At 53.6% G+C, this 22,267-nt stretch overlaps 2 protein-coding genes across 2 annotated transcripts; both read left to right on the forward strand.

Annotated features, from left to right (window-relative positions):
* The first annotated feature begins 611 nt into the window (after positions 1–611).
* On the forward strand, positions 612–14,196 carry CSF3R (colony stimulating factor 3 receptor). The gene is made up of 17 exons (XM_082671971.1): positions 612–656; positions 1,893–1,947; positions 3,871–3,954; positions 6,199–6,495; positions 7,424–7,547; positions 7,704–7,891; positions 8,696–8,865; positions 8,983–9,136; positions 9,229–9,308; positions 9,690–9,903; positions 10,784–10,972; positions 11,371–11,472; positions 12,080–12,226; positions 12,338–12,478; positions 12,685–12,778; positions 13,025–13,106; positions 13,496–14,196. Exons 3-17 carry the CDS (start codon positions 3,891–3,893, stop codon positions 13,973–13,975), a joined length of 2,526 nt encoding a protein of 841 aa, XP_082528097.1. The 5' UTR covers positions 612–656; positions 1,893–1,947; positions 3,871–3,890; the 3' UTR covers positions 13,976–14,196.
* Positions 14,197–16,082: 1,886 nt separating this feature from the next.
* Positions 16,083–22,267, forward strand: MRPS15 (mitochondrial ribosomal protein S15; the record flags this gene model as incomplete). Its single annotated transcript, XM_082648810.1, is given in 9 exon segments — positions 16,083–16,331; positions 16,636–16,680; positions 17,578–17,653; positions 18,481–18,529; positions 19,009–19,093; positions 20,370–20,428; positions 21,688–21,879; positions 22,131–22,194; positions 22,197–22,267. Coding segments are annotated over 9 exon segments (777 nt in total). The 5' UTR covers positions 16,083–16,195.

The raw sequence follows: 22,267 nt of genomic DNA on the forward strand, positions 1-22,267 counted from the left end.
GCAATCCCCTGCCTTGTCCCCAGAGTCCGCATTCCTCTGTCTGTGTGGCCTTTGGGCAACAGTAAGGAACATGCCATGCAGAGGGAGTGGGGAGGAAGGTACTGTGTTACAGAATTCCCTGTAACCTGGAGGACGCCCCTCTGAACATTGGGAGGATCAGGGCCCCAAGGCTAGTGCTAAAAAGAGGCTTAGGGCCGAGCGAGCCTTCGAACCAGGGTCTGTCTCCAAGTGATGCTCCCCCAGGGCAGGGGGGTGCGGGGGCATGGGAATGGCACCCAAGCGGGTTGGAGCCTGGGCCCTGCCAGCTTCAGAGCTTTGAGGTCAGGAAATCCGGAGGCAGAGGAGGGGGACAACGTTGCCACATCCCTCTGCCCCTTTAAGACCCCCGAGGCAGGAAGGCTGCCCGGGCCCCACCAGCTTCCCTCCTAGGCTCCTTCCTGGGAGGAAGGGGCTGCCCATGCCAGCTTCAACAATGCAAGGGCGGGAAGGAGGCTGGGCAGGTGTTGCAATCCGCAGCCCCTGCGCCTGTCAGAGGCCGAGCCATTAACGACAGGGCTGGGGAGAACAGCCGGGCTGTGGCTGTTTTCAGGAACTTGCCTTGAAGAGGAGAGCAGAGACCAGGGAGGCCAGGCGGGCGCCCAGCCGCAGGCTCCAACGTGAGTAGGGGAGCCCCAGGGAGGGCTGGGTCTTGGGCTCGAGGGGACCCTGGAGTCCCAGTTATGCTCCCCCCACCTCTGTCAAGGGCGTGCATATGCAGGGGGCCTGGGAGCAGAGCTCCTGCCTTTAGGATTTGTCCCTTGGTATCAAGAGCCCTGGACACTGAGTTACTTTTCCCAGGGTGCCCCTACTTTTATTTGCATTGGGGAAGTCACAGACAAATATCTCTTTGAGGACACTGTTCTGGGCTCAGGAAAGGGCTGGACTCAGCGAAGGGCATACTCATTGTCCCTCTCCCCGTCTCTCTCTCAGAACCTGTGTCTTACCTGCTCCCGGTCTCCATCCCTGTCTATTTCACTCTCCATCTCTCTTTCCTCCTCAGCCCCTCTCTGGCTTGCCATGCCTCTGAGCTTCTGTCTGTCTCAGAGTCTCTCTGTGCTTCTCTTTTTGTCTCTCACGGTTCCCTTTGTCTCTTGAATCTTAAAATCTCGAGTATCTCTTGCTTCTCGGCCTCTGAGTGCCTCGGTCTCTGTGTATCAGCATTCTTGTCTCCGGCCCTTTTCTCTCTCCTGCCTCAGTCTTTATCTCTGTGAGTCTCTCTCCATCGTTTTGGTCTGTGTATCTCACTTTCCTACTTTTTCCGCCCGTCTCCCTCTGTCTGAACCACATCTGGGAAGTCCTCTCCCTTTGTTCATTGCCAGCCTCCTCCTCCCCCCAACCCTCTTCCCATGGAAAGAATCCACGTGAAGGGGAGTAGAAAGGACAGGCGAGAGAGGGGTGTGAACTGGAGAAGGCTGAATGTGATGGGAGGGAAAGGAGAGGAAAGCAGAAAGGAGTGGGGGGTGATGCAGTGACCCCAGGGGCCAGCGTGGTGTGCTGGGACTCAGAGAGAGGCCAGAGAGTGAGCCGAGATGGCTGGAGCAAGAGGGGAGACTGGGGGGCCAAGGAGCAGGGGACTCAGAAATGGGGCTTTGGAACGTGCAGTGTGACACGGACAAAAGCAAGGTGGCAGTCCTAGGAGGCTGTGACCACGCAGCCTGTAAGCAGGGCAGGGAGGCACTAAACCATGCTGATTCCACAAGGCGGTGTCCCGCTTTATGGCATGTGAAAATAACATGGTTATTAAGTGCTTCCTCTTTGCAGGCTCCATATTAAGTGCTTTTATCAGGGACCATCTCATTTCATCCTCACCACAACCCTGAGAAGTGAGTGCTATTGTTATCCCTCTTTCACAGATGGGGTAACTGAGGCTCAGAAAAGTGAAGTAACTTGTCCAAGGTCACCAAGCTGGTAAGTGGCAGAGCCGGGGTTCAGACCAGGTGGTCTGACTCAGTGCTGGGCCCCCAGAGAGTGAGACCATGCTCTACCTGGCCCCAGATCCCCCTCAGCTGGGTAGGGAGCACCCAGGGCTGCCGTGGGGGACCAGGGACCGATGCCAAATGTGCCAACCCTTGGCAACCCTGGGAGAGGATGCCTGGGCCCCTGGGGGTTTGAGGTTGCATTGCCCACTCTGGACAGGAGCCAATGGAGAGGGATGAAGTGGTAATTCGCTGGGCAGGAGGGCTGGGATATGATCAAAAATACATGGAGATGGGCACCAGTGTCCCAAAATCTGGGCCAAGGAGGCTAAATCTTCCCCAACAAGTGTGCATGGTGGATAATCATACTGGCATGCTGTAAGAAGAAAGTTGCCAACCACTGATTGGTAGACTGGGGTGCTCTGAACAGTTGTGCAGGTTTCTCACTGCACAAAGCTGCCCAGCAAGCGGAGGTTGAAATTCAGCCTGTTCTCTAGTTGCCAGGTCCTAGTGTGGGGCTGCATTCATCCAGAGGAAGGGGCGCTTTTTTCTTGATTTGCAAAAAGGTGACTTATGGGCTAGCATTCACCTGGTGTCCTGATACTGCAACACATAAGGACAGACCAGGGGTTTAAGTAAGACCCAGGCAGGCAGGAATAGCCTTGGGTATCTGGGCATTTCTTATTCCCACCTCTGTCTTGGAGGGAGAGAAAAGGGAGAGGAGTTTAATTCTTTCTGAGCACAGGGGATCAGCTGAGACACCACGTACATGTATGTGTTCATGTATGTACAGGCTGGTGATTGCCACTGACCTGCCACCAAGAGCGTCAATTAGTGCTGGAGGATCAGGTGTCTGGCCCCGAGACCCCAGTGGGAGCAGAGTGGAAAGGCTGGAAGCCCACCCCAGCGGTAGAAACCCATGCATACTTCCTGAGACTAATGAACTAATTAGAGGGAACTAATGCTCCCTCCATCTGGGCACTGTCGCCATGACCACAGGATGCCTGGCCCCAGAAGGCCTCCAGAGGTCTGTGCCCAGAATTGGGGGTATCCTCCAGCCCACCTTCCCTTTAGCCATCTCTGCGGCAGCCAGCTTCCCAAGGTGTAACCTGTCCTCAGCTACTCTGTGGAGTTGTCCCTTTCTGCCAGGGAGCGTCTCTGATATTCACCAGCGTCAGAGGAAAGGACTTTGAGCATGGCTCACCCAGGAGAACCTGCCTGGTACTCATGCATGTGCAACATGGACATGCCAGAGAATTAATACACCAAGGGACAGCCCTTGACCAACGGGGGGCAGGAACTGGTGAATAAATGTTCCCATTCTCTCAGCCAGCCAAGGGATGAATTGTCCCTTGGGTGGACAGTTCTTGAGGCGTGTTCTACATGGCTCCTTGGAAGGTTCCAGCAGGACTGAGCCCCAGTTGTCCATAAATGTGACTGGCTTGATGACGAACCCTTGTGTTGGCTTTCCCTCCTTACCCATTTCATTCTCCCCACTCCCTCACTCTGCTCCTGGAACCTTCCCAAAAGAAACTCCCTGCATGCAAGCCTTCATCTCAGCCTCTGCTTTGTGGGGGAAACCCAGCTAAGACAGAACGGAAGTGGAGAAGAATACTGTTCCCTGCGGCTCCTTTCCCTGCTCTCTCCTGGAAGGCAAATAGAATAATCACAGTGACTGTCACTTACAGAGTCGTCTCCTATGTGCCAGGCCCTGCGTGAAGCCCTTGACTTGCATCATTTTGGGTCCTCCCCCCAAAACCCTATGCAGTATAGGCTGTTGTTACCTCAATTTTGCAATGAAACTAGGCTCGGAGAGATCAAGTAACCTGGCCGAAGCCACACTGTGGCAGAGCAAGGACTAAGCTCAGCTCTGACTCCGAAGCCCATGACTTTAACCATCCCCCTCTACCTCCAGGTGAGCACCAAGCCGGCACTATGGCGGGGCTGGGAGCCTGGAACCTAGCGAGAGCCGCTCTGATCATCCTGCTGCTCCCCAGAAGTGAGTGTGGCCAGGAGCGAGGGTGCCGAGGGGAGGGGGGAGCACAGGGAGAGATGCTGGGGGTGGAGGAGGGAGGCATTTCCCAGCACTGCCACAGTGCTCCTGGGACTCCCAGAGAATCCCAAAAGAATCAACTGGGCCACAGATGTGGGGTAGCCAGGCTCCCATGCATAGACCTCTGTAGGCAAACCACCACCTCTGAGGAAAAGTGAGAGGACATGGGCTGGCCAGCCCGGAGAAGGTGGGGTAGACCAAGGTCTTGCCTGCAAATCTGTGCCGTGTTGTCAGAAGGAACCCCTGAGTCCTGTGCAGCCTTCACGGGCAGCAAAGGGATCAGGGTGGAAGACGTAAGGAGGCAGCTTTAATCCTGAAATATAGAATCCCAGGGAATTCCCTGCCGGTCCAGTGGTTAGGACTCTACGCTTCCACTGCAGGGGGCATGGGTTTGATCCCTCCTCATGAAACTAAGATCCCGCATGCCACATGGCACGGCCAAAAAATAAATAAATAAAATAAAATAAAAAGAATCCCAGGTAGAGCTCTCCAGACTATGGAAACTCTATCTTGAGAGGTGGAGAGCCTCCCATCTCTGGGGGTATGCAAGCCAAGGCACAGCAGGGGTCGGCAAACTTTGATGTAATGTTCAGCTTTGCAGGCCACATACAGTCTCTGTTGCATGTTCTTGTTTGGTTTTTGTTTGGTTTGGTTTTCAACCCTTTAGACATATAAAAAATGTTCTTAGCTGGCAGGCCATACAAAACTAGGCCATCCTAGCCCTGCTGTGGAGGACTCAGTATCATGTGGAGTTTTGAAGTGAACAGTTGGCAAGTTTCCTTCTAGTCTGAAATTCTGAGTCTGTGGAGTAGTACAAGCCTCCATGAACTTGCTCTGTGACCCTAAACAAATTGCTCCTCCTCTTAAGGGCTCAGCATCCCCATCAGCAAAATGGGCTGAAGAACACCTGGGAGAGGAGAGAAGGCATCGTGGGCAAAGTGCAGTGCTTACTCATTTATTCCACATGTATCCACCAAGGGCCTGCTCTGGGCTAGGTGCTGGGAATGCAGCAATGAGTGAAACACCCAAGGTCTCTGGCCTCACAAAACCCATGGTCTAGTTTGGGGGACAAACAAGCAAATAATCACATGACTACATAATTATGAAGGACAATAAGAGCTTTGGGAAAGTTCAAGGGGCTTGGCCTGGTCTGGTTGGTCAGAACCTGACCAGGTTCAGGTCTGGTTCCCCGCAAGACGCCTAAATGTTAACCAGGTGAAGGAGGGGTGGGAGAGAAGCAAAGGAGCACCTCCAAAAGGATCAGCAGGTACAAAGATCCGGAGATTGGAGGGAGCATGGCACTTTCAAGAAATAGCAAGAAGGCCAGAGTGATGGGAGCTGGAAAAGGATGGTCTGAGCTGGAACAAGGAGGGCTAGGCAGGGCCCAGGCCACAAGGGCTGTGAGAAGGATCTGAGTCTTTATCCTAATCACGGCAGCAAATATTTACATGACAGGCACTATTCTAAGTGCCTTACATGTGTTCTCACATCTAATCCTTCCAGCAAAACTAAGGTAGGGACTTTTTTATCCCCATTTTACAGATGAGAAAACTGAGGCACAGAAAGTCTCAGTGACACATCAAGGTCACATAATTAATAAGCAATAGAACCAGGCTCTAAACCTAGGCAGTCTAGTTCCAACATCCATGCTCTTACCCACATACCATACTGCCTTTCAGAGGAATAACGTACCATTGAAGTGCTATAATCAAGATGGGGTAACAGATTTGAAATCTGAAAAGATTGCTGTGGCTGTGGGGTTCTTATCATTCTAACCATTGTTTCACCACTGCTGGGGAGGGGAGTAATCTCCCATCTGGTGGCGTGCTGGGGTTGGCTTGCAAGCGCTGACTGTGTACATCTCTTCCCGGGTTCACATTCAGTGATGTCACACTGGTAGCTTGCAATCAGCCACGGTGGGAATATTTACACCAGGGAAAGCAGCCCAGGCTACAAACCAGGATCTGTCTCTCTCTGTATAGCCAGCTGATAAACATTTACCCACACACCGCTATCTTGATCTCACCCCCAGAGCCTCTCACGGTCCCCATACACATCCTCCCCATTCCAGTGACACATCTTGGGAGGTAAAGCATGAAGGTAACGGCACAGAGTCTAGGGGTACTGAGTCTAGGAGCCCAGCTCTGCCAGGCAGAGGAGTCACTTACGGCCCCTTCTCTTCCACCCCAGGCCTGGAGCAGTGCGGGCACATCAGCCTCTCAGCCCCCATCGTCCGCCTGGGGGATCCAATCACAGCCTCCTGCACCATCAGCCAGAACTGCAGCCGCCTGGACTCGGAATCGCACATTGTATGGAAGTTGGAAGCAGAGCTTCAGCCCGGGGAGAGGCAGCAGTACCTGCCAAATGGGACCCTGCAGTCCACCATCACCTTGCCCCACCTCAACCGCTCTCGGGCCCTTCTCTCCTGCTGCCTGCACTGGGGCAACAGCCTGCAGATCCTGGACCAGGCTGAGCTACAGGCAGGCTGTGAGTCCCTGCAGCCATCCACCCACTCTGCCTCCAATGCCCTCCTGCCAATACTAATAAGAACTATTCTTTCTTAAGCTCTTGCTCAAGAAGCACTTTAAAGGCACAATATCATGTCATCTTCCCTACCAGTGGGTAGTGTTATTTAGCCCCATTTTGCAGATGGGGAAACCGAGGCTCGGGGAGGGTAAGTGACATGCTAAAGGTCACAAACTAATAAGGATGGAGCCAAGATTTATAACAGGCAGTGGGGCTCGAAAGCCAGTATAGTAACCACTACTCCATATGGCTGCCGAGTAAGCCCAAGCCCTCAGCCATAGGAGAGTGTCTCCAGGGAGGATATTCTCTATGAGCTGGGCTTGCTCCCAGCTTCTCCCCTACCCCAGTCTCAGCCTTCTGTTCAAACTGAGAAGGATGGATTTGGGCCAAGCCAATGCATAACTAAAAACAAAGAAAGACCAAGGTTCTCATTTAAGAATCAACAACAGTGAAAGCTAACACCACAGAGCACTCACTATATGCCAGGCACTGCTCCGAGCACTGTATACATAGTAAGTCACTCAGCCCTCACAAGAACCCTAGGGGGTAGGTACATTACCATTACCCCCATTTTCCAGATGAGGAGACTGAGGCACAGAGCCGTTAGGTGACTTCAAGATCACACAGCTAATGAATGGCAGAACCAGGATGAAAACCAGATGCTACACTGTTACTGTCAAAGGGGACAGAGTTGAGAGGGTTGGAGACTCTGTGGTACTTATCCCTGTATGTGCCTGTAACTTAGCTTCCCCCAGGGCTGCCCCTCTGGGGTCACCCTGCATGGAGACAAGGGAATGACCCAGGGCAAGGAAACGAGGCCAAGTGGTCCCAGTAGGAGTTTTCTGAGTGGTCTTACCTGAAGCCCTCACTCTCCCCACCCCATACACAGACCCTCCCGCCACACCCCACAACCTGTCCTGCCTCATGAACCTCACAACCAACAGCCTCACCTGCCAGTGGGAGCCAGGCCCTAACACCCACCTGTCCACCAACTTCACCCTGAAGAGCTTCAAGTGAGTAGGGCTCTCTACGCCAGCCCCCATTCCTTTGGGTCCTGGGACAGAGCATGGGTAGGACTGTAGGGGTGGGGAGCGAGAGCCAGAGACGGGAGGGAGAAGGGAGCCTCTCTTTCTTCCCCCGCCTGACACCCAAGCCTGGTCCGTTGGCAGGAGCCGGGGCAACTGTCAGAGCCGGGAGGACTCCATCCCGGACTGTGTGCCTGAGGACGGGCAGAGCCACTGCTCCATCCCCCGCAAACACCTACAGCTGTACCAGAACATGGGCATCTGGGTGCAGGCCAAGAACGCGCTGGGAACCAGCGTGTCCCCGAAGCTGTGCCTTGTCCCCATGGACGTCGGTGGGTGACACTGAGTGTGGGGGAGGGGAGCGGCCCCCACCATGGGCGGACACAGAGAGGCACAGGGAGGGAAACACAGACCCAGCGACAGGCAATGAGACGCTGCAAGATCTAGAGGTAGAGGAGGAGGAGAGAGAAAAACAAAGTGGATGCAGTCGTAGACAGAGCTGTGGAGACCCAGACAAGGAGGCGGAAGAAACACAGAGGCAAAGAGATACACTCATTAATTCTTTCTGCAAATTTCTTGAAGTGCCCACTCTGCACTAGGCACTGTTCTAGGTGCTGGGGATATGGCAGTAAACAAAAAGGCAAAACCCTTGCCCCTGAAATGTTACATTCTAGTGGGCAAAATAGACAAAATAGAATGTCGGGTAACCGCAAGCATGAGGAGGAAATTGAGCAGGGGGACGCGACGGGGAGAGGGGGCTATTACTATTTCAGGAAGGTGGTCAGGGAAGGCCTCACTGAGAAGGTGACATTTGAGAAGATCCTTGGAGGAAATGAGGGAGCAAGCCACTGGATATCCAGAAGGTAAGTGCTCCAGGCAGAGAGAACAACCAGTGCAAAGGCCCTGGGGCAAGAGTATGAAACAGAGAGAGAAACAGACACATATACAGAGACAGACCTGCAGAAACAGGATGACACAGAGATGAAGAGACACAGAGAGAAACAGAAAGACACAGAGATCCCATAAATGGAGACCCAGAGAAGAAATGGAACCACAGACAGGGAGACAAGTGGAAGCTAGGATAGAGCCCGATAGGACTGATCAGAGAAGGGGTCTGACTACACCTCTCTTTGCAGTGAAACTGGAGCCCCCCACACTGTGGGCCCTGGGGCCCAGCCCTGAGGTGGCCCCGCCCCAGCCAGGCTGCCTGAGGTTGCGCTGGGAGACCTGGAAGCCAAGCCTACACATAGATCAGAAGTGTGAGCTGCGCCACCAGCCTCTGCTTGGAGAAGCCAGCTGGGACCTGGTGAGGCGGAGGGCAACCTCAGGAGACTGGGGTGGGGCTGGCTGAGGGCAGGGTAAGTTGAGCTGGCATCGAAGGGCACAGAGATCCAGGCTCAGAGCCACACACACCCCCCACCAGGTGGGCGCCCTGCCCTCCAGGACCCTCCAGTATGAGCTATGCGGGCTCCTCCCATCCACAGCCTACGCCCTGCAGATGCGCTGCACCCGCTGGCGCCTGCCTGGCCACTGGAGCAACTGGAGCCCCAGCCTGGAGCTGACCACCACACAACGGGGTAAGTGGGTGGTGACAGGCTGGGAGCGACCATCAGGACCCAGTCTGGCCTCCAGGGCCCTCCCTGACCCTCTCTTCCTGCTCCACCCACAGCTCCCACTGTCAGAATGGACACATGGTGGCGGCAGAGGCAGCTGGACCCCAGGACGGTGAACGTGCAGCTGTTCTGGCAGGTAACCCCCTCTGAACGCCATCCCTCCACCTCTTTCAACCCAAACAGACCCCTGCAAGCTGGGGCTCAGGACCCCAACAGGTTTCCGAGGCTTGGATGCATTTGTAGGTGATTTGCACTCACTTTGCATGTGCCTGGGTAGGAAGCTGGGTAGGGCCCTTCTGGAGAGACTACAGTGGAGGACTCATCTAGTTTGCTGCCTGCTGCATACACCAACTTGCTTTTTCCTTCCCTCCTTCCTAGGACCTGGCACAGAGGGAGGAGGGCTGGCTCCCAGCCTGGGGGGCTTAGTCCTTGGGACATGGCCACCCCATCTAGAAGCTCTTCCCCACTCCAGATGAGTTGGGCATCCCCTTATCTTTTTCCCCCATGCCCACTGCAGCCAGTGCCCCTGGAGGAAGACAGCGGGCAGATCCAAGGGTACCTGGTCTCCTTGAGACCCTCAGACCAGGCTGGGGCAGATCCAATGCTCTGCAACACCACGGAGCTAAACTGTACCTTCCAACTGCCTTCAGAAGCCCGGGAGGTGATCCTTGAGGCCTATAACACAGCTGGGACCTCTCATCCCACCCCAGTGGTCTTCTTGGAGAGCGGAGGTAAAGGGGGCCAGCAGCTAGCAGAGCATGATGGTTACACATGTAAATTCGGAGGCTAGACTGCCTGGGTTCAAATCTAGCCCTGTCACTTGCTAGCAATGTGATCTGGGCAAGTTACTTACCCTCTCTGGCCTCAGTTTACTCATTTAGCAAATGGGAATGATACAGTATCTAACTCAAAGCATCGCTGTGAAGATTACGAGTTAAGACATGTGCCTGGCACAAAGTAACTGCTCCGTATGTGTTAGCTATTATTATTATCATTAGCCAGAACCAGGCTAAGCCGGTGGTGGTGCCTACACACACACCGTCTATTCTGCCAAGGAAATGGGAAAGAAAGCCCGAAGTTTTTCCAGCTCAAACACAGTCCCTGAGTGAAATGCTCATTCTCAGGGGATCAGCCACTACCAACCCCAGGTGCCCCTGAACATGGGTCCTCATGAAGTGAGACTCACAATAACAATAGCTAATATTCCCATTTCCCAGTCATGTGACCCTAGGCAAGTCACTTAACCTCCCTGTCTCAGTTTTCCCATTGCTAAGATGGGGACCGTAGCTGTGCCCCACAATGGGACTGTTGGCAGACTCCGTGAATTAATACATACCGAGAACCACACAGGGTTAGCTTTCATCATCACCGAGCACTACTCCATGCCAGGCCTGTTTCATGTACCACCTCATTTAATCTGCACCATGACCCTACGAGGTAGAAACTTTTATCATCGTTTCCACTTACAGATGAGGAAACTGAGGCTCAGATGTTGACTTACCCAAGGTCACCCAGCTTGTAAGTAGCAAAGGCCAGATTGAACCCAGGCATCTGGCTCCAGGGCCTGCATTCTTTTCATCTTCATGTCATCGTCTCCTACTCTGTCTCCAGGCCCACCCCTGGGCAGACTCCACACCATGGCTCGAGACCCTCACAGCCTCTGGGTGGGCTGGGAGCCCCCCAGCCCTCAGCCTCGGGGCTATGTCATTGAGTGGGGCCTCGGTCCCCCCAGCCCCAGCGGCAGCCCTAAGATGTGGCGGATGGAGCATAATGGAAGCATTGCAGGGACCCTGCTGCAGGGTGAGGCAGGCCTGGGGGGCTGGGCAGGTGGGCAGGGCCCGGGAGAGGGGGGAGACATTTTACCTGCCTGACAGTAGGCAAGGGGCGAGCTGAACCACCCTAAAGACGCAGATTCCCCAGTCTTTCCTGTTCTTTCACTGTTCTCATCTCACATCCTCAGAATCAGGAAGTCCCTCCTGCAGTCTAACTGGATCCTCTGTTTCCAGCCCTGACTCTGCCACCTTCCTAGCTCTCTCTTCTACTCTTTGCCCCTTACCCGCACCAAATGGTCTGAAGAAGAGACTGCAGAGGCCAGCCCTGCAGAATGAGGCCCAGGTTACCCCTGAAGTCTGAGGTTAGCCCCCGACCATCATCAGAGGCTAGCCCCTAACCAGGGTGCCCCTATTTTCTCTCTACAGAGAACATCAGGCCCTTTCAGCTCTACGAGATCACTGTGACCCCCCTGTACCAGGACACCAAAGGACCCTCCCAGCACATCTATGCTTACTCCCAAGAGATGGGTTTGTCAGCCACCAAGCCTTTTCTCAGAATCCTCTCCTCTCTCTCAAGGCCTGTCTAGGCCCCCAAAATCAGGAATACGAGGGAACATTTTCTTCCTCCCCTACCTCTGGCTCAGAAGAGGGTCTCTCCCAATCCTAAGATTACCTCTGGCTTACACTGGACCCCTGCAGCTGGAAAGAAGTCAGGTGGTGGGGTAACAGAAATTGGGCAGTGAGCACGGCAGAATTCAGGGAGCCAGTCTGGCAAAAACTGATCCGGTGTCACATGTGATAGAAATTCAACTGAGGGCCTGGCATAAACTTAGAGAGTCAGTGGCAGAAATAATGAACCAGACAAAATCAGGCCTGGCAGAAATCAGGTAGCAAGGCTTTGGAGTCAAAGAGGAGCAGGTTCAAATCCCAGCTCAACCACTTATTAGCAGTCGGTGGGATTCAGGGAAAGTTCCCGGGATAATGAGGCTTGGACATGAGTCCCCCTGGACTCTCTCCTATCACCCACCCCCACAAAGTGTCCCAGTTCTTGGGTCTGGGGAGCCACAAGAAGTCCAACTGGGCTCTCCCCGCCGCCCCACTCCCTGTCAGCCCCTGTACCTCTCTCTTCCGGCAGCCCCCTCCCATGGCCCAGAGCTGCATCTAAGGCACATTGGCAAGACTTGGGCCCAGCTGGAGTGGGCGCCCGAGGCCCCTGAGCTGGGGAGGAGCCCCCTTACCCACTACACTATCTTCTGGACCAATGCTCAGGACCGGTCCTTCTGTGAGTCTATCTTCAGTGCCCCACAGCCCCAGAAGGCCAGGGCGGGCGGGTTCAGAAGCCTTGGGGCAGCCCAGCAGCCAACCCAGACTCACCATTCTCCTCTCCTCCCAGCCACTGTCCTGAACGCCTCCTCCCATAGCTTTGTCCTCCGCGGCCTGGAGCCTTCCAGCTTGTACCATGTCCACCTCATGGCTGCCAGCCAGGCGTGGGCCACCAACAGTACAAGCCTCACCCTGATGACCTTGGCCCTAGGTGAGGGGAGAAGGGGGCTGGCAGGACAAGGCTGGTGGGAGGGTGCCTCACCCAAAGGATCTCCATTTTGCAAGTAGATAAGCCTTGCGTGGATCCCCTGATTTGAGGGAGGAGACCCAGCCCTGCCCTTGGACCCCAGTCTGAGGGAGGAAGCCCAGCCTTACCTACGTGCACTCTTGCCTCTTCTGGCTTTCCCCTCACTCTAGAGGAGTCTGAGCTGCACATCCTCCTGGGCCTCTTCGGCCTCCTGGTCTTGCTCATCTGCCTCTGTGGGGCTGCCCAGCTCTGCTGCAGACCCAGGTGAGTCCTTCTGAGAGGGCTGACACCCAACTAACCCTGCCTGCAGGGAAATGCAGGCCTGAGTGAGCCGGTCTAGGCTCGTCTCAGCCTTGCCAGGCCTCAGGACCCAGGTCTGGGGGTCGGGCCCTCCACCTTCTCCTCTCTACATGAAGGGGTCGTCCCTTCAGCTGCTGTGAGTAGGTGGGAGAAAGGATGGAAAGATGGGAGGGCATGCCTGACCTAGCCTTCACCTGCCCCCTTCTCCAGCAGGAAGAATCCCCTCTGGCCAAGTGTTCCAGACCCAGCCCACAGCAGCCTGGGTTCCTGGGTGCCTACCATCACAACAGAGGTGAGAACACTGGAGGGAGAGGGAAATGGGGCTGGGGGTTAGGCTCCCAGCCCAGGCTCAAAGTGAAGGGATACCCCTCTGAGGATGAGTACTCAGGCCTTCCCATCTTCCCACTTCACCTCTTTGGAGCAAAGCAGACCTAAGTGCGAATCCCTGCTCTACCCATTCAAACCCTCAGTCACCTCACTGTGAAATGGGACTAATCCCATGCAGAAGCGTTGGGGAGATTCACCAGGCCAAGTCTAAACAGCACATAACACGTGTCAGGAACATATGAGATGCTTTGCATCCTTTGAGTAACCCTTTGAGTTTCAGCAAAGAGCAGCAGGAAGTGTCTGGGGCAGATATCTGAAATGAACCAGGCCCTCACCCCACATCCTTATGTCCAGGATACCTTCCAGCTGCCCAGCCTTCGGGACTCCAGCATGCCACCCATCACCAAGATCACGGTGCTGGAGGAGGAAGAGAAGAAGCCAGGACCCTGGGAGTCCAATGACAGCTCAGGGACCTGTGGCCTCCCCAGCCTGGTCCAGGCCTATGTGCTCCAGGGGGACCCAAGAGTACCTCGTATCCAGCCCCAGCCCCAGTCTGGCACCAGTGACCAGGTCCTTTACGTGCAGGTGCTGGGCAGCCCCACAGGCCCACGGCCTGGGCACTACCTCCGCTGCGACTCCACTCAGCCCCTCTTGGGGGGCCTCACCCCCAGCCCCAAGTCCTATGAGAACCTCTGGTTCCAGACCAGCCCCCTGGGGACCCCAGAGCCCCTAGTCCCAAACCCGGAGGATGACTGTATCTTTGAGCCACTGCTTGACTTCCCTCTCCTGCAGGGGCTCCGGGTCAGTGGGGTGGAGGGTCTCGGGGGCTTCTAGGGCTTCCTAGAACTCCCCACCTGGGCCTGCTTCTTGATAAGCCTGGGCTATCCAGAGAAGAGGAGGTCAGTAAGCCCTTCACTAAAAAAACCCCAGCCCCAGGAAAGGCAGAAAGTCTCCCAGTGTCCCCCTATCTCTGGCGCCTAGCATCCCTCCCCCATCCCCCCAATTTCCATGGGCTGGGCCTCCCACTTCAAAGGCCAGAGAATGTTTTTTCAAGCCCTGCCCACTAGCTTTTTGTACTTGTTTCCTATAATTTCAGTCTCTTAAACTGGTTTATGGTCTGATTTGGTTTGGCTTGGTTTTGAGAAACTCTTGAGTGTGCTTGAATCTCTGTTCTTTTTCTTTTCAGAACCCTAGAAATCGGGGCGGGGGGGGTTACTCCTTAGAATCATTCATTTATTTATCCTTTCCTTAATTCCTTCATTCAGCCAGCCCTCACCTAGCATCTAGGCCCTGTGCTGGCAGCGGGGGTTCCAAAATGACTAGGCTCAGTCCATCCTCAAAGAGTTCCCATTCTAGGGACTTCTCTGGCGGTCCAGTGGTTGGGACACCGCGCTTCCACTGCAGGGGGCATAGGTTCAATCCCTGGTGGGGGAACTAAGATCCCACATGCTGCACGGCGAGGCCAGGAAAAAAAAAGAGTTCCCATTCTAGTGATGGAGACTTGAGAAATGACCATTAGGGCACGGTGGCCAGGGTTACCGAGGGAGTCACAGAGAACTGTGGGACATGGGGAACAGACCTCAGAAAAGAGAGGCCCTTTTGCAGAAATGTAATTAAAAACAAAATCTCCTGCCAACCTAGAAAACCTCTCCACAAGGGTAGAAGAGGAAGAAAACTTTTTTTTAATTGGATGAGAATTAAACCAGAATGTCACAGGCAATCAGCTCAAGAGTTTGGAAAGATGAAGAGAAATTGTATCTGTTTACACAGCCAAGTGGATACAACTCATTACATACATTTTCTCAAGATAATCACTAGTCCTCAAGCAAGAGGACTTGACAGCACTACTTGTCACACAGGGGTCATCCTAAATTCAGCTGGGAAATAGGGTAGCCACCTGGGTTTGCTAATTGCCATTAACCAAAGGAAAAATAAATTTCTCATATCTTTATGAGCGGAGGGAGGTTTGCAACTTGGAGCTGGGCACCTGCTGAAGTTAGGCTCCTACCCTCCAGCAGAAACTGGGAGACAGGGGCTCTATCTTTCTTAATGATTATATTTCAAAGAGCCGGCTCCCAGGTCCTTGAAAAACACATTCCTGGGTTGTAAAACTGGCAAGAGGCTTATTTAGCTTTTAAAAAGATTTACATAGATCTCAAAAGGGCAGAGAAAGAACTCACAGTTACAGGTATTCTAAAGTAAATGCTCTAAGAAAAGCAAGGGGCAGAAGAGTCTTTCCCTTTTTTGCACCAGAGACAATTAAGATTTATTTTTCCTACTTTTAATTGGCAGTTGTCCTTACACCCCTCATTTCACAAATATCAAAGCTAGTATTTCTTGAATACTTAACTATATTCCGGGTGCTTTGCACACAACTGCCTCCGTTAATCCTCTAACAACCTAAAAGATAAGACACGGTTATTACCACTCCCATTTCATGGTTGAGTAAGCACACTGTGGCCCAGAAAGGTCGAGCGACTTGCACACAGAATCACACAGCCAGTAAACGGCTGAGCTAGGCTTCCAGCCCAGGGCTGTCCAAAATCAGCGACCTTAATCACCACGCTGCAACACTGCCAGAGAAGAGGCTGAAACCTAGTAGTTCTTACAGGGGTCCATCCTGCACTCTGGAGGGAGAGGGGGTGGAAATGCTAGGTTGGGGGAAGAAGACACGACAGGCCCCAGGGAAGCCCCCAAGATAATCGGGGCCCAAGGTCAGGAACATGGAGTAGGATTAAGGGCGGGAGGCATGCTCAAGAAAACGTGGCATCTTAAGAGTTTATACAGCACCGCACGCCACTAACGATGTCAGGCGACGACCAAGCTCCCTCAATCTCGCGCTACAGCTAACCAGACCTCTCCCCTCGACCCAACTTCGCGTCATCACTGAGTCCGGCCTGCCAATCCATCATCTCGGTCCTCATCTGCTCATCCGGTCTCGCAACTGCACTCGATTGGTCGAGCCTGAGCCAATATGGCGGCGCCCTAAACCAAGTCCGTACCGCGAAGGCGACGGCGGCCGTGGGGCGGGCCCCTCGGGGGTGAGAAGCTACCATGCTGAGGGCGGCGTGGAGGGCGCTGAGTTCGTTTCGGACCCAGGCAGTGACCCAGGCCCCAGTCCTCGGGCTGCCGGGCGGAGGGTGCGCCAAGCTTCTCTCCGTCCAGCGGGACCCTCCCTCACGTCCTGGAGGTAAGGAGCTGAGAAGCCGGACAGCGGAAGTAGGGAAATGGGGTTCGGCGGAGATAGAGAGTACGCGGGAAGAGGTTAGGGGGGAGGGGGGCGGAGTGTAGCGGCAGGAGAAAGAGTGGTGGGTGGGGAACAAGTAAGGCGCGGTGGGAGAGACATGGGGTATTCGGGGTGCGGAAGAAATGGGACTGTGGTCCTCGCAGAGAGGCCAAGACCTTGGAAGAAGGGTAACGCAAGGGCCGTAGACGAGAATCGAGGCTGGACTGTTGAAGGAGAATGTCCTCAGCCCCCACCCTTTTTTGTGTAGGTTTCATCCTCCGGGCCGCCCGCGGATATGCCACCCAGAAACCAGGTAGGAGCTCTTGGGTGGGATTTGGGGCGGAAGAGAGATTAGATTGCCTGGAAAGTTTGGGGTGGCCAAGGGGACAGAGGTGTCTACGTGGAGCCACTGGGGGGGACGGGGATGCGGGGGACGGGGGGGGGGGCCGGAGGTCCTGCGAAGAAGCCCACGCCCACCTTATGACAAAGCCGTGGGCCTGGAGCCTGCATGAAGGGCAAGAGGAGGGGAGGTGGAGGGTGGGATATAGCGCTTCGTGTCCGCCCTTCCGAGGGGGAGGGCCCGGTTTCCCACTCCCAGGCAGTCTGCATAGTTGTTCAGATCTCTTACTAAATCTTAGTGTTATTTAGTTAGTACTATTTGCATAGCGGCAGAGCAGGGGCTGGCTGGAGAAGACAAATTTCCGTCTCCCATGCCTCTCCCTCATCTACAAGCACACTCCAAGCCTGAGGGTTTCCTTTGATCTCTATTTGGTGTCTACAATTCAGGCATCTTAAAGTTCAGGGTCCCTTCTCAAGCCCCTTATTTCATTCATGCAGTTAGCCAGCGAGCATTAGTTGGGCGTCTATGCTGTGCTGGGCCGCAGACCAGACATGGGGGATTCAAAGGGAGTCGACCTCAGTCCGTCCACAGGAGCACCCATCCTAGCGGGACGTCTGATAACTGTAGAGCCAGACAGGTGTGTGAGAAGTGCAGGCACAGTACAGGGTCTTGGGAAAGGCCACCTACTCCCAGCATGAAATATCAAGGCAGAGGCCCACAGGATTTGCAGAGGAGAAACTGAGCCCGGGGTTACCCAGTGCCTTGCTTGAGACCGTGGATGTCTCTGACAGAGTTGGTGAGAAGAGCCAAGTCTGGGAGGATGGGCAGTGAGAGTTGACTCTGGGTGTTTTCCATCCCTCCACTTGACAGTCCAGCCCAGCCATGAAGATGACCCACCCCCTTCTATGCTGCTCAAGGACTACCAGGACATCCCCGGAATTGAGAAGTAAGCAGGAAGAAATCTCTTTGATGAGGCAGGGGGCCCTGGGAGGATTGGCAAGGAGGGGGCTTCGAGGTAGATGCTTGATGTATCTGCAGCTTGACTATGGAACAGGGCAGAGAACTATAGAAGCCCAGGAATGGTGAGGATGAGTGGGCAGCAGGGGCACATGGAGCACACCTGCTTGCCATTTTTGTGCTCTGGGTAAAGACCCTCTACCATGAGATACCAAGGAGGCACCGTGCCTCACGGGTGTTTGTAGAAATCTTTCATCCTTGATCCTGTGAGGGAAGAAATAGTGTCCCCATTTTGTAGATTGTCAGACTGCCCAGTGTCATACAGCTCCTAAGGGGCAGAGCTGGAGTTTGAATCCAGGGCTGAAAGATACCAAAACCAGGATCCTCTGCTCAGCCCCTGTCCTGTGCAGTGGGAGCTGGGCAGTCCCTCCAGTCCCTCCCACTGTGCAGTGTGACATGAGAAAAAAACAATGATTGTAGAATTGAAGTGTCTCAAGAGAGATTGAACCATATTCCAGCTAAAATGGAAATCCTCTTTTTGCTCTCCCTGTGACAAACCTGAAACACTTGAGCTGACAGCCCCAATTTTCTGTAGTTATCACATCATTCCGTGTTCACAGCCCAGCAAATCAGATCTGTGCTGACTTTGAATCCCTGAGAAATGGCACCCCGCTTCCAGAGAGACTCATGTTGTAAAAGAAATTTTCACTCATCCTTGGTTTTCAAACTAAAATGAAAACAGCATTGCTCCCCTTCCTTCTTCCCACCCACCACCCCTGCCGACACCTGTCTCTCATTGCTGTGGTTTTTCCACAGGGTTGATGATGTCGTGAAAAAACTCTTATCTTTGGAAATGGCCAACCAGGTGAGTGGCCTTTGCCAAGGCTTGGCCTCTCTCAGTCCTCTCCTCTGAGATTCTCTCCTACCCTGGTAACACCTCCCAGCCCATGCTTCTCAAGTCACAGCACTTATCCCACTCTCATTCTATATCCACTTGTCAATACCCCCAGACTGAGCACCTCCAAGGCCAGGACTGTCTTGTTTCCCATTGTACCCTTAGCACCTGACAAACAGTAGGTACTCGATAAAGATCTAATGCCTGAATGAGTGAGCACGGTTTGGGACATTCATCCAACATTCTTCTGTCAGTGGCATTGGCCTTGGGCTCACCTAGATGTGAACAACCATGTGGTTGGCCAGAGGCCACACCCTGGTGAGCAGAGTAAAGTCACGCCCTGAGCCTTATGGCCTAGTTGCTATGACTGTGGCCCTGGCCCTGGAGGTATGAGGGCAAGTTCTTACAGGGGGCAGACCTCACAGATTCTCGGTCTCTGTCTTCAACAGAAAGAGAAGCTAAAAGTCAAGAAAGAGCAGCTGATGAACAAGGTCGTGGAAAACCCTAAGGACACTGGCTCCCTGGAGGCTCGAAGTTGGTCGGGGGGCCCTGGGGGGGTCGGGGTGCAGGGGAGTCTGCTAGCTGGTACTTAATCCAGGCCCCTCACCTGCAGATACGCTGGTATTAGATGTGGCTTGGTAAAGGGAGAGACGGGAAGGACCAAGGACAGTGAAAACTGGACTCTATCCTTGATGCTGTAGTCAGCGCCCAGGTCCTGCCTCGTACCTACCTCTGTATGAGCTCAGGCCAAGCTCCTCAGGAACCAGAGCTTGTCTCTGTCTCCACTCTGCAGCTGAGGTGGTGTGAAAGGGCATGGGGTCAGGGCCAGCCTTCCCACTGCACTCTCTGCAGTGTTCCCAGAGCTCAGTGTGTGTACGGCAAGGGCCTGCTGTAGTGACAGCCTCTCCTTGGGGCCACCTTCTGCTTTTGCCTTTGCAATATAGGTTTGAGCTAAATAAGAGGATAGCTGAGGGAAGAATATTCTGGGGCTTTAGGAGATGAGTGGGAGCTGATAATTCTGAAAACTCATTAATGAAAACACAGAGATAAGGATGGCAGCTGGAAGGGAAGAGGCAAGGAGGAGACCCTTGACAGTCTTGGGATCTTAAATTATTACATTGGTGAGGACCTCCAGGGCAGTATTGAATCATAAACCGTGACAGCAGCCATCCCAGACTAATTCCTGAATTTAACAGGAATGTTCTAAAGTTTTACCATTAAGAATGCTGATTTGGGATTTGGGGTTTGGGGATGATACCTTCATAAGATTAAGGAACTTCCCTTCCTTATACTTTGCTTTCTAAAGGAAAGATAATCCAAAGGCTTTTGAGATCTTGAAGTTCAGAGTGCTCTGGGAGTGATAGAGAGGTGTACAAGAGCTTTGGTGATTGTTATTCCTTGAGGTCTTCTTTTTTTTAATTTATTTTATTTTATTCTTGGCTGCGTTGGGTCTTTGTTGCTGCACGTGGGCTTTTCTCTGGTTGTGGTGAGCGGGGGCTACTCTTCGTTGCAGTGCACGGGCTTCTCATTGTGGTGGCTTCCCTCTTTTGCAGAGCGTGGGCTCTAGGCACGGAGGCTTCAGTAGTTGTGGCACACAGGCTCAGTAGTTGTGGCGCTCGGGCTTAGTTGGTCCGCGGCATGTGGGATCTTCCCGGACCAGGGCTCGAACCCGTGTCCCCTGCATTGGCAGGCAGATTCTCAACCACTGTGCCACCAGGGAAGCCCTTCCTTGAGGTCTTAAAACATAACCAGGGTCTGGCTCTTCCTTCCTGTGTGCCCGGCTCTCATCCTCTGTGGTTTGTGGTTTCAGTTGTTGCCTTGACTGTCAAGATCCACAGTTATGAAGCACACATGCAGAAACATCGAAAGGTAACCCTTGGGCCTCACTCACGGCTAGCTGGGGGAGAGGAGCCTGAGCACTGATGGGCTCTGGGTTCAGAGAAACAGCTGGAGAAGCCAGGTGGCTAGAGCAGCAGAGCACCCACCCCTCAGCTGCGGTGGGAAACACACTTCCCTTCCACCTCCAGGGGTGAAATGGGAGCCTTACAGGACAGTGCTGAGTGTCACTAATGGTCAAGAACACAAACTTCAAAGCAAGGGCACAGCGTGTGGCACATAGTGGGCGCTCAATAAATAGTTGTTGAATGCGTGCATGGAGTCAGATTGCCCCAAGTTCAAATCCCAGCTCTGCCACTGCCACTTAACTGGCTGTGTGGCCCTGGGGAAGTTACATGTCCAAGCCTCAATTCTCCTGTCTGTCAAACGGGGATCATAATAGTACCCACCGACAGGATTGCAAGGACTGTATGAAGTAATGGCAGCCAACATGACGCATATAAAGTATTTAGGCCTCATGCTAAATACTTCACATGCATCAGTTCATTTAACCTTTATACTTGTCTTTGTATCCCATTGTACAGAAGAATGAGCTAGGCTGGCATAATGAAGTTATCCCTCCAGGCACAGGCACACCACTAGGAAATGATGTGCTAGGACTTGAAACTTGGTGATCTTGCTCCAGGGCCCACACTCCTAACCATTCTGCTGGATCTCAGCACAGTGTCGGACACAGAGCTGCTATAATTAGGCAATTGCTGGTATTTTTAATAAACACACAGTTGTGAACACAGACTGGCCCAGCTCCACACCTAGCACCTCAGTGTTCCCTGAAGCTAGTTGAGCTGTTCCTTGGAGATCAGAGTTGGAGTATGGAATGCCAGCCCCACTGAGGGAGCAGTGCCTGGCTGAGGGCAGGGGTTTTCCTAAGCCTTCCCTCCTCTCCACCCCAGCTGATAGTTTGCTGAGCTGTGCAGAGGCTGAGTGGGTGGTACAGGGGAAAGAGCATGAGATGTGGAGTCAGACCACTAGACCTGGATTCAGGGTCTAACACAAGGTCCCGACCCAGCAGTTCTAGAACCTTTAATGAATCAGTTAACATCTATGAGCCTTTATTTTCCCATCTGTAAAAGGGGAATAACAGTAACACTGCCTACCTCAGAGTTGCACTAATATTTGCCTAAGATTGTGGGGAAGTTTCATTGCCAGGGTAAAATGACCATCCTTTGCTACTGTGAAGTGGCACAGCACTTATTTACATAATACTCAAAGTAATACCAACTCTCGTACAGGACAAAGCCCACAAGCGCTATCTACTGATGAGCATTGACCAGAGGAAAAAGATGCTCAAAAACCTCCGCAAGACCAACTATGCTGTCTTTGAGAAGACGTGCAGGGAGCTGGGGATTGAGTACACCTTTCCCCCTCTGTACTACCGGAAAGCCCACCGCCGCTGGGTGACCAAGAAGGCCCTGTGCATTCGGGTACGAGTCGGGACTGCTGCTTTGGTTGCCCCACTCCAGGACCGTGGTGGGGAGAGCATAAGGGAGGGGTCGTCTGTTTCTGAGCAAGGCGTGGAGCTGGCCCCGAGGCTTTGAGGTGGCTCCCAGGGCACGAAGCCCATAGAGAAAGGCTAAGGTGACCATCGGGGGGAGTCACTTCCCACCCCAGATGCTCGAAGTCTGAGGTTTTGCATAGCATTACAAAGTTTTTTCCTGCCCTCTCTCATCCCCAGGTTTTCCAAGAGGCTCAAAAGCTGAAGAAGCAAAAAAGGGCCTTAAAAGCTGCAGCTGCAGCAGCCAGAAACAGCGCCAGAAGAACCCAGAGAGGCCTTCCAAAACTGGACCAGAGGCAATCAAAGGAAACCAATAA

Source organism: Grampus griseus, assembly GCF_964374135.1.
Source record: "Grampus griseus genome assembly, chromosome: 1".
Taxonomy (NCBI): domain Eukaryota; kingdom Metazoa; phylum Chordata; class Mammalia; order Artiodactyla; family Delphinidae; genus Grampus; species Grampus griseus.

Bases quoted from the DNA above. Each gene is read 5' to 3' on its own strand.
- CSF3R (XM_082671971.1), top strand. From the start codon at position 3,891: ATGGCGGGGCTGGGAGCCTGGAACCTAGCGAGAGCCGCTCTGATCATC. The intron at 3,955-6,198 runs GTGAGTGTGGCC...CTTCCACCCCAG, and splicing joins CATCCTGCTGCTCCCCAGAA to GCCTGGAGCAGTGCGGGCAC. The intron at 10,973-11,370 runs GTGAGGCAGGCC...TTCTCTCTACAG, and splicing joins TGCAGGGACCCTGCTGCAGG to AGAACATCAGGCCCTTTCAG.